This window comes from Diceros bicornis, chromosome 26 (assembly GCF_020826845.1).
Source record: "Diceros bicornis minor isolate mBicDic1 chromosome 26, mDicBic1.mat.cur, whole genome shotgun sequence".
NCBI lineage: Eukaryota > Metazoa > Chordata > Mammalia > Perissodactyla > Rhinocerotidae > Diceros > Diceros bicornis.
In genome coordinates this window covers 37,657,328-37,669,393 of record NC_080765.1, presented here as the reverse complement: position 1 = coordinate 37,669,393, position 12,066 = coordinate 37,657,328, and the positions used below count along the sequence as shown (strand labels likewise).

Here is a 12,066-nt window from a genome sequence, read left to right as displayed (position 1 = left end):
CACCATGCTGAGCCTCGGTTTCCTCATCTGTAAAATGCGATAAAGCTCTCCCTCCTAGGCTATGGTGTGTGCTGATGTATAAAGCACCTAGGACGTGCCTGACCCCAGGGATCACTTTGTTCACTGTGGCGGCACGGGGTGGCTACCCGAACTCTATTATTTCTTAGCTCCTTGTGACAAACCTGCGTGATAGTATTCTCATTTTACAAAGAAGATGCCAGGATCAGAGATGTGAAGTTGTTTACTCAAAGTCACACCGCAGGGAGCAGACAGGACGTGGATTTGACCTCCATGCCCCTCGTTTGTCTGTTCCCCATCCGAGGCGTCCCTGCGTAGAGGGCTCCAGATGCCAGACATCCTGAAGTGATCACTCACAGTCCCTGGAATGTGTTCTTGTTGGAATTGTCATTTAGAAACTGGTTTCCAAAGTGCCTTCACATGAAAGAAAAACCACTCTGAAGGAGGCTCATCCTGGCTGCTGGCAAGCTTCTGGAATCTTCTCTGGGTTTCTCCTCTGGACCCTGAATCTACTGTCGGGCCTGCCTTCACTGAGGTTCTTGCTTACTCTGGGTGTGTCTTCTCTTACTGCCAGTGTTCCCTCAAGGGGGAGGTTTGCACACTGGTCTGTGACAAGCCAGACTGGGCCTCGGGAGGCTGAGGGCAGTGGGAACAGCCAGAGATGGTGCCTTTTCCCGGGATGTGTCTGCGTGTGTGTGTCTGTCTGTGTGTGTGTGATAGTGCTCCTTGCCGTGGGCGATGCTCTCAGTCCTTGGTCACAGGTTCCTCACCTTCCAGGTCCTCTGCTGTTCTACTGGTGTCCTGAGACACCAGCTCAGCACCCTACTGATGGTGTATGCTGAGAGGCAGTAGAGAGTCTAAAACACGGACTCAGAAATTTGAATCCCAGTTCCACTGCTTGCTTCCTGTGTGGCCTTGGGCAAGGTGCTTACCCTTCCTGTGCCTCAGTTTCCTCAGCTCTAGAGTTATGGACAGTACAGCACTTACCTCCCAGGGGAGCTGTAGGATTCCAGTGAGGTGCTTCACTGAGAGAACGTGGAGCAGCCCTGGTGCAGAGCGAGCACTCTGTGAGCCTGACCTCCCCCTCCCTGCTGCCACCGTCACTCCTCATGTGGGAGAGAGCCTCAGTCTACAAAATACTTCCCCATTTCTCTTCTCCTTTGAGAGGCTCGTGGCCCCCAGTGGAGGAGCAGATTGGATTTAAAAGCAGGAGACCTGGTCTGCAGTCCTGACCCTGTTAGGGAATAAGCTGTGTGGCCTTAGAAAGGTCACTAGCCTCTCTGAGCCTAGGCTTCTTCCACCCCCAAATAGACATAGTATTTCTCTTCCTGGGTTATTTCTCTGTCACCCGAAGGGTCAGGTGATGGAAAGAACACATACTTTGGAGCCATAATAACTGGGGTTCAAATCTCAGCTGTCACTCTTGAGCTCTGTGACCTGGGACTGTTTGTCCCTCAGTCCCTGAGCCTCACCTTCCTCCTCTGGGAAATGAGCATGGTCAGGCAACTGTGCGAAAGGCCCAGCATGCCAGCGTCAGAGAAAGGGAGGGCAACTATAATTTTTCGAGGTCTTCCATGACCTGTATCCTGGACTGGGTCTGGACACGCATTATTTCACTTAATGTTCCTAATTTTCTTAGTCTGCAAGCCTGCAGTGACACTCTACAAGGAAACTATGTGCATCTAAAAGAACGACGGATGTTAATAGCATTGGTTCCATCTTATTTTTCTTTTTAACTCTCTTAACAACTTTTATCCCCAAATGGTCTTATTTTGGCTTGCTTTTTTCATCATTATTATTCATCATTGTTTCCAATAATTATTAATGCAAAACACTGCTTCACTATAGCATATGTGTTGTAGGTAGGTGCTTCTCAAACTAACTGCTGTGAAGAGCTAGTTTTTTTTTTTTTTTTTAATTCATTGCAGATTGATACTTTTGTAAAATATAAAAAAAATTTAGAAAAATTATGGAATTCCTGGATTTCATAGCAATATGAAATTGCTTTAAACATTCCTAGATGCTGACTGTCAATTTCTGTTCTTGTCTTGTCTCAGAATGGGAGCAAACAGTGTGCAGCCCAGCCCCCATTCGTGGGCCCGCTTTGGGAACACCATTGCAGACTGACTGCTGCGCCGTTAGGGAGAGTAACGACCCCGCCCGTGGCAGTTGCCGCCGTCTGTTGTTGCCCAGCAGGCTGCACTTGGTTTTTCCTTGGCTTGTGCCTTTGTTCACCTCAGTGAGAACTGGGAGCTTGAGAGCTGACAAGTGGAGGTGCTTCCGTGACATGCCTGTTGTACATGAGGTTTTCTGCAACTAGAAAATAGCCCCCCTGCAATTCACACCTAACTGTGTGAAATGCTCCCCCTTTGTCTCCACCAGTGGTTTCCAAATCTGATCATCACAGTCCTGGGGCCTTTCAAAAGGACTGCTTTAGACTCCCTCCCTCTGTTGAATCAGAATTTCTGGGAGTGAGGCCCAGAAATCTGTATTTCTCAGAAGCCCTCCTAGTGACTGATGATCAGCTCTCTTTGGGAGCCAGTGGTCTGCACTGTGCTCCTTCCCTCTGCTCTGCAGGACAGACTCATCTCCTTCACCGCTGAAGGGCTCGGCTTTCTACAGTGCCCCAAGGTGGAGGGCAAAGAGCACGGACAGTGGGGCACTGCCGCTCCTGACTCCGATGCCCTAGGCTCATAGCCTGACCTCTCTGAGCCTCCAGCCTCATCTATAGGAAGGCATGCCCACCCTGCAGGAGGGTTGTGAGAGTCACATGAGCTGATGGACATAATGCCTGGAAAAGGCCTGGCAGATGGGCACTGGCAAGGTCTTTGTCTTTACCTAGGCAAGTGCGGTGTCGTCATCATGGAAAGAAGTTCCAGATCTGTCTCCACAGCCAGTGCAAATGGGATGAAAAACCAGCTTGTGCATTTTATAAAACTTAAGTAGATTCTGAGGCATCTAAGTGAAGTTTCTTGGAGAGTTTGGGTATGGGACCAAAAGAGCCTCAGTTGCTGTTAAAATTTGAGGGTGTCTTGGTCTAATTAATCAGGAAGTGTCTAATTAGGTAGCTGAGGGAGGGCAAAGCATGATTTACTTGAATGTGATTAGATAGAACATTCTGATATGAAAGGAAATGCCAGAGGGTTTTTTTTTTTGTTTGTTTGTTTTTAATTTACAATCCTTTTGTGATTTGGCAGGTAATTATGATAATTCCTGGCATTTTCATAGACTTAAAAGCTTTTTCACAGCCACATTATTTTGGAGATCATCTTCTCTGATTCTCCAGCTGGAAGGGGTTGCTCAGTCTCCTGAAGCTCCAAAGGCATCATCTTCCAAAGCCTGACTCAAATGTCACCTCCTTGATGATGCTTTCCCCCATCCCTTATGCCGGAGATACCAAATAGATGTCATCTTGTATGCCAACACACTGATCTGTTGATTGTGGCTGCCTAGGTGTCTTCTTGAGGAAGGAGTGCGGCAGTTGACTAGTAATGTCTGCCAGGGGGCAGGCAGTGGGAGAGAGTAGCAGAACCTATGTTTTACCAGCCCTCTGTGGTTGGGCATTCAGGTAGGTTCCAGCCATTTGGAGGTAAACTCCTGCTTTGAGCACCTGTGCAAGTAGAGGGGGCAGGATAACTCCCCGGCAGGGATTTGCCAAGTCACAGGTGAGTGATTTGAAAAGTGTGATAGATGCTGCCAGATGGCCTTGTGACTTAAGAAGTTTAAGTCTTTCTATCGTCTTCTCTCCAGCCCAAAGGTTGAAACCCAAATGGTGACTGATAAGGATTTACACGTTATTAACTCATGAGTTGTGCACCTGCCAAGGCCAACTTAGGAACCGTGTCTTCTACCAGCTGGGTGTTCCCCTTGGGCCTTTCAGAGAATCAAGGCTCCATTCCCAGTCCTCTGGCCCACGCTGGGCTCTGTTTGAAGCTGCATCAGCTGTGGTCACTCTACCTCCACCTAGCATTTACTTTTGATTTGTCACTGTCATTCATGTTGTCAAATGGCACCTCCTCCTTAACTGCCTTCAGATTAATTTTCAAGGAACTACAGCTGTTGAGAGTAGAAAGAAGCACGGTGGGCTTTTAAAGAGGCCCTGAGCATTGGTGGTGCCAGGATACAGTGAGTGCCTGGCCGTGATTTAGGGCGTGGATCTACATCGGCGGCTGCCTGGCATGTGCCAAGGCCAATTAGAGAAGTGACTCCTGAGTGTTATCTCTGGGGGCAGCCTTGCCTGACACTCTGTCTTCCTTCCAAGTCCTCCTCTCTCCTTGAGCTCTAATATAATTTGTCTGACCTCTAGGATGTGAACCCATGGCTTTCCTGCCCCCCAGCACCTAGAGCAAAGCTTAGCAGGTAGTTAGCAACTCTGTCGGTGACGTTCCCGCTTTAGGGACAGTGGGTCTCTCTCCACAGCTGTCTGAGCTCCTTGTTATGGCACATGTGGCCCGTTTCCATCTGGCTTCTGGAGGCCTGCCTGTCCTCCTCCTCCTCCTCCATGTCCCTTTTATGTGATCGCCCATCACATAAAACCCGCTCTCGTTCACTGAGCGTTTGCCGTGCCCAGACACAGTGCTCAGCCTGCTAAGCATGGCGGCTCATTTCATCCACACAGTGGCCTGTATGGTTTTTAATCCCCGTCTTGTAGGTGAATGGCCTCAGGCTCATAGAGGTTAAGTGACTTGCACCAGAGCACACTGTTGGTAGGTGATCAAGCCCAGGCCTGTCTTGCACCAGAGTCTGAGCCCTTAACCATCTCTCTCTCAACTGCCTCCCTGCCAACCTCTGGGCCTTTGCACCTGCAGTTTCCTCTGCTAGATGTGCCTTTCTCCTCTTTGTCTACAGGGTGACCTCCTAGAGCTTTGCATGTTTATGGAACATAGAAGACGCGTGGGGCTGAGTGACATTAGTGAAACGCCAAGAGGAAGGAGGCAGAAGATGGTGTTAGAGAGAGAGAGGCTGGCACTATATCTTGAAGGCAGTTGGATTTTATCCTTAGGGCAGTGGGAAGCATTGAAGGTTTTAAACAGCAGGTGACAGTGTCAGTTGTTGCTTTGGGAAGATCACTTGGCCTGCTTGGCGGAGGATGGATTGGAGGGCGCCTGTTCTCTATCCTATCCCCTGCAGTTCTCTGTGGCTCTTAAAAATAAGGAATGAAGGTCAGATGAGACCTGTTAGTGCCCCCAGAGCCTGATAGAAATTCCAGTAGGCAGTGGTTGTGCAGCTGCTTTTATTGTTATAACAATGGGAACTATTTGTGATCTCAGATTTCTCTTCTGAGGTTCTCTCTGAGTCTCGAGTTCATTTTTAGTTATACTCGAGTTTGGAACGAGTTATTCGAGGAACAGTAAGCGCAGTGTGATTTATGTAAGATGGAAGCTGTTTATATCAATGGCTGTATATAGGGATCTATAATATAAAAATTCAGAATTTTAGAGCTTAATAACAGTGAACATTGCAGTTTTAATGGCTTCTGGAAATTATTTCATCAAATTTTGCCTCCTCAGTTCCATCGGATTTTCTTTCCAATTCCCTAGTGAAATGAAAGCTTTGTCTGACGTGGTCAAGTCACTCCTCTGGCTGCAAAAGAGAACCAGGGTTTGACAGCTCACGATAAACACCACTTGAAGCTGGGATGTTTTGATGTTTTATGCATTTATGGAAAATTATTTTAACACTCTGGCTTCCACCGGAAAACAAAATAAAAACAAAACAAAGCAAAAGCCTATTTTGCTTTGGAAATGACAGTGGCATTTATTTAGAGCTATGATTTTGTGGGGGCACATTAGCAGGTATTTAGCAGTAATATTGGCAGGGGTGTGTTTCCTGCCTACTGTGTGGTCACTGGATTCTCGGCCCTGCGGGAGCTCACGGACGGTGTGTGTGTGTGTTACCATGTGGAGGATCCGCACAGGCATTGTTAGCGATAATGTATTTGTTTGTGAAAGGCCAAAAGAAGATCATCTTAAGCTTTTTTTAATACAAAAGGAATAGGCAACTGGGGAATACTACTTTTTGGGAATTATGAGCAGTCGAGAAAGCTGGTTAAGAGGCCCAGTGACTTATTCTCCCGTTGTTAGTCACATGGTTCATGCCGTGTCTTTTGTGCCATTTTCACTTTGCATTTCACACTGGTTTGAAAGAGGTGGGCACCTGAGGGACAGAGGGGGTGCCATGTGAACGGGGATTCACAGCGCAAGTTAATGGAAACATCGGGATTACAATTGGGAGCCTGATAAATTTCGTTGATTGCACTAGTTTCAGGTGAAGAATTTTAATTCTTTTAAAGAGTCTAAGTGGTTATTCTGGCTGATAAAGAGTGCTCATTATTAGGAAACTAAAAAGTAAGGAAAAGTAGAAAGAATGGACTTTGACTAATGTTAATATCTTGGTATATTTCCTTCTCTGTCTTTTACTCTTTATATAATGTGTCCCCAAAAAAGGAGGCCTCCTCCTTATTCCTCCTGAGGCATTAAGACTCAGGTTAATGATCCTTTCTTTTCACAAAGCTTCTCCCTACATCCCTTCTTAATTCTGACAGTCCATTTTATATTTCACGTAAAGTACTTACGGAAAATGATCTGATATTATTTATGCATTATGTAGAACATAATAAGTGCCTTGACCATATAGGATATCTTTGTGCTTTTTTGGTAAGTTATAGCTGGAAAGCTCTCTTGTTCATTCTGTACATTAATCGTAGACTACCTCATGGCCACTTCCATTTTTATTTATTTGGGATCAGCCAAGAATATTGAATGGAAGTGGAAAAATTCGAGGGCTCACAGCAGGCCTGAGTGGATTGCAGCTGGGCACTGTGGAGTAGTAGGATTGTGGTATGTAGCCACAATGCTACTACTTAATAAATCCTACTACATAAATAAAATGCTACAAATTCTATCAAAGCCCCCTTTGTGTACTGGTCAAGAGCCGGGGCTCTGGAGTTAGTCCTGCATTAGCTCTGTGACCTTGAGCCAGCCCCTTAAACTCCTGTGACATTGTTTCTCTTTCTGTAAGGCAAGAGAGCTAGTGTCATGAAGATACAAGGAGTGCAGAGAGGCATTTTCCTGGCATAGAGTAAGCAGTGACTGAAGGGTGGTTGTGTTGCTGCAGTTGTGTCTTGTCACCATCAGTGTCACCATCCTTGACAAGGCTCTGGTTCTCTTTTCTTGGTTTTCAGAACCAAGACCCTGATGAACAGAAATGGTCAGTTATTCTAATTGTACCATTAGAGAAATTATTGATGGGCATAACTCAGATTAGAAAGAAAACTTTCGCTAGAAAATTGTTGATTAATTATGAATAAAAGCCTAAGGTCCAAAAATGACCTGATACAGTCATGTTCTGACCATAAACTGTGGACTGTTGATTCCACAGTGTTAAAATCAAGTCAAAAATGTATTCAACTCATGGGAGGATTTGCATAGCTTGTAGGTGATCGGTGTTATGTCTCTAGACGGAACAACCTCCCAATGCCTCATTGATAAGTGGTGGGCCCCGAGGAGGTGGGGCACGTCGTTGGGGAGGCTGTGCCCTCTGAGCCTCACTGTGTGGCGCTTGTGTCTTCCAGGTGGCGGAGATGCACGGCGAGCTGATCGAGTTCAATGAGCGCCTGCACAGGGCCCTGGTGGCCAAGGAGGCCCTCGTGTCCCAGATGAGGCAGGAGCTCATCGACCTGCGGGGGCCGGTGAGTGCTCCTGGCCTTGCGCTTCTGCCTACTCTCTCACTCTGTCTGTCCGCCCAGCCTCTGCAGCCCACAGCCCCACTGTTTACTTTGTTCCTTGTCAAGGGTATAGACAAGTACAGAGACTGAGAGAGAGCATCCATGTACCCACTATCCAGATTTTATGTACATTAACCTTCACCACATTTGCTTTTCTTTAGGTGGGACGGGGTAGAATAAATAAAATGCTACCAATTCTATCAAAGCCCCCTTTACAACACTTCATGCCCCCCCGAAATCGATACTCTGAAATTGGCATATAGCCTTCCCTCAATATTTTTATACTTTACTACAGAGATAAATTCCCATGAGCAGTAAACAGTCTTGGTTTTGTGTAACTTTTACCCACATGGTATTACTTGTACATACCTCTTTGCCCTTGTTTTTGTTTGTTTGTTTTTAATTCAATATTATGGTTTGAGGACTATCCTACATAGATCTAATATAGGGTTTTTAAACCATGGCACTTGATATTTTGGGCCATACACAGTCACACATCGCTTAATGATGGGCATATGTTCTGAGAAATGTGTTGTTAGGCAATTTTGTCATTGTGTGAACATCATAGTGTGTACTCACACAAACCTAGATGGTACAGCCTACTACACACTTAGGCTTTATGGGACCACCATCGTATGTGTGATCCGTCATTGACCGAAAGGTCCTTATGGGCCCATGGCTGTAATTCTGTGCATTATAGGATGTTGAGCAGCATCTCTGATGTCTACCCACTAGAGGCCAGTAGCACCCCACCCAGTCGTGACAGCCACATGTCTCCAGACGTTGCCACCTGTCCCCTGGGAAGCACAGTCACCCTGGTTGACAACCCTGATCTAGTTCATTCACTTTCTTGACTCTAGTTGTCTATTGAATGAAATGCTACAATATTTTAAGCTGGTCATGGCCTCATGGACATTTAGTTTGTTTCCAATATTTTGCTATTACAAACCGTGTTGCCATGAACATCTTGTCCTTTGTGCACATTTATAGTAGCTGCTTCTTTATTTTAAAACTTTTTTATGTCAAATATTAAATGACAAAAGCTTGGCAGATTAGTGTAACATATATATATATAAAAACATATATCTATTGTTAAGTTGAACTGTTACCAATCATTGTCTTGTTTCAAGTTACCCACACCCGCTTCCCCCTTCTGCACTGTTTTGAATCAAATACTGGGTATTATTTCATCTATAGACATTTCAGTAGATATGTCTAAAGAATAAAATATAATGTCATTGTCACCCCTCCATTACCAATAATTCCTTTATACCATCAAATATCAGTGTTCAAATTTCTTAGTCTCATAATTTTTTATGGTTTTTTTAATAATTTCATTTATTTTTTATAGCAATTTGTTCTTTTTTTTTTTTTTTCGTGAGGAAGATCAGCCCTGAGCTAACATCTGCCAATCCTCCTCTTTTTGCCTGAGGAAGACTGACCCTGGGCTAACATCTATGCCCGTCTTCCTCCACTTTATATGGGACACCGCCACAGCATGGCTTGACAAGCAGTGCGTCAGTGCGCGCCTGGGATCCGAACCAGCGAACCCCAGGCTGCCGCAGCGGAGCGTGCGCACTTAACCACTAGCGCCACCAGGCCGGCCCCTAGTTTTTTTGAATTGAGATCCATATAAGGTCCATGTGTTGTAATTGGTTATGTCTCTTATGTTTCTTTTTTCTTATTAAAAAACTTGCTTTAAATTCTAGTAAAATATACATAACATAAAGCTTACCATTTTTGCCATTTTTAAGTGTACAGTTTTGTGGCATTAAGAATGCATTAAGGTGGTGTGCAACCAGCACCACCATCCATCTCCTGAACTTTTTCATCTTCTCCAACTGAAATTCTGTACCCATTAAACAGTAACTCCCCCCAGCCCTGGAAACCACCGTTCTACTCTCTGTCTCTATGAATTTAACTACTCTCTTATGTTTCTTTTCACATAGAGTCCTACTTCATCTCTCTCTCTTACAATTTGTTTATTGAAGACACTGGGTCGTTTGCCTTAATAGAGTTTTTCACCTCCTGAAATTCGCTGATTGCATCTCTGCAGTGCTGTTGGATGTGCTCCTCTGTTCTCTGTGTTTCCTTAAATTGGCATTTGGATCTAGAGGCTTGGATTCAGGTTTAATTTTGCTGATAACATGAGTCTATTGTTTCATGGTATTTTCTATCAGGAGATTTCTAGTGTCTGCTTGTCTCTCTTTTTGTGATATTAGTAGTCATTTATTATCACTTCCTGCATCCATTACACAAATATTTCCTTAAAGTCAACGCCTACGTGTGAAATTGCTGAGTTGTAGGGTGTGGTGTCTTCTTATAAACTCTTTACTGAGTTTTGCCTTATTATAAAGTAAAAGTACCTATTTATGATCCCTCTGTCAGAGTGCAAGAGTTTCTGCCAACACTTTGAGGTGTGAAGTGGTTCTAGCATGCATTTCTCTGATCACAGGTGAGGTGGACCATCTTTTCATTTGCCTGTTGCCCATTTTGGTTTCCAATTCTGTGACTTGCTTCTTATAGTCTTTGCCCATTTTCTATTGGATTGGGTTTTTCTTACTGATTTGTAGTAGTTCCTAGTATATCTTTTTCAGTTATATGTGTTGTAAATATCCTCTCCCAGCCTATGGTTTAATCACTTACTTTTAATAAAAGTAGAAAATTTCCAACATGTAAAGGCAAAGAGAATCATTTAAGGAAACCCCATCCACTCAGCTTTAACAATTATCAACTCAGGGTCTTTCTTCCCGCGTTCATATTCAATTCAATCCCTTCCCAACTCAGATTATTTGGCTGCATGTCCAAGCCATCATATTATTTCATTCATAAATATTTAAATATTTATCACCAAAAGATATTCACAGTATCATTATCATACCTAAAAAATTAATGGTAATTTCTTAAATCATCAAATGTCCAGTCAGTTTTTGATTTTCTCCAGTTATCGCAAATATTTTTTCAATTTATTTGCTCTAATTAGGATCATAATAAAGTACATATCTTACAGTTGGGAATGATAGGTCTCGTATGTTTCTTTTAATCTGTGTATTCTCCCTCCATATTTCTCTTTTTCCCACTTGTGTTTTGTTTATTATTGAAGAAGCTTGGCCCTTTGAGCAGGAGGTTTCCTGCTAGGAATTTTGCTGATTGCAACCCTGTGGTGATGCTCACCATGTTCCTCTGTCCTTTGCCTTTCCCTTGAATTGGTCATGAGCTCTGGAGGCTTGATGAGTTTCAGGATTGCTTTCTTTGACACAACAGCTTCACAGGTGGAAGCACAGGTGTGTACTTCCATCAGGAGGCTTGTGAACGTTGGTCTGGAAAAGCACTGTTGGAGGTGCTGGTTCACACCAGACCGCATTTGTTTTTGTGAGGCCAGCGTGTGAATGTAACCTCCCATGTTTGAAGCCCTATAGTGCAGTCCCTGACTGACTTTGTTTCCCTAACTCCTGACAAGTCGAAGACTTTGTACACGTCTTTGCGAATTTCTTTAATTAGAGAGATACAGGGTTCCCTAAGAGGGGAAGCACCTATTCTGCACTACGAACCCTTGGAGGGAGCTGATTTCATCTCCATTTTATAGGTTGACTGAGGCTCAGAGAGGCCCCGAGACTTTCAGTGAGTATGTCTTGGAGCTGGATTCAAACTGAGATCGAATCACAATGTCTGTTTTCTTTCTCCATGCTGCACTAACTCTAGGGAGTTGGGGGGACCAGGTATGGGGATGGATCCCTTGTGTTACCCACTGCCCTTCTGAGCTAGGTCCCAAGGGTCCCTCTGCAGTGGCCTTCCAGCCACGCCCCACATTAAAGACTTGGGCAGTATCTAGTGCGGCTCCTCCTTTCACCGCATCTGTAGCCGTGAAAGGACAGGGGTTACAGGGATGGAGGAGTCCTGGTGCTGACCTCTGTTTCCCAGTGTGGGCGGGGCTGGTCTGGGGGTCAGGCGAGTCTCTCCCCCATCCCTGCCCAGCTCCAAGGGTCCTGGCCGACTCCAAGGCCCACGTTACTGGAGAGGGACCTGATGGCAGGCGAGGACCAAGGAGTGGTCCTATTCCTTAGCATAGGTTCACTTTGAACCCTGTAGGAGTCCGTGTGTGTCTTTTATGCTGAAAGAAAGATAGGTGACTAATGTCACTGCAGATGCATTTTCAGAGAGCAACCTAGTGCATTATTCTCCTTGTGAATGATAGAAACAGTCAACTTACCAGTACAGATCAGTAACTCCTGCTTTTAATAGCTAATGTTTATTGAGTAACTGCTATCTGCCAAAAATTTGACTAAATACTTTTCAAGTATCAGTACTTCATTTAATCCTCA

The 12,066-nt window shown here is 44.7% G+C and overlaps 1 protein-coding gene across 3 annotated transcripts in view; it reads left to right on the top strand.

The window, feature by feature from the left end:
- The window catches only part of SNX29 (sorting nexin 29), a 522,293-nt gene that overhangs the window by 317,323 nt on the left and 192,904 nt on the right, over window positions 1-12,066 (top strand). For all 3 annotated transcript variants that reach the window (XM_058570031.1, XM_058570032.1, XM_058570033.1), the window contains exon 16: window positions 7,592-7,708. In XM_058570031.1, coding sequence (XP_058426014.1) covers window positions 7,592-7,708 — 117 coding nt within the window. The remainder of the gene's footprint in view (window positions 1-7,591; window positions 7,709-12,066) is intronic.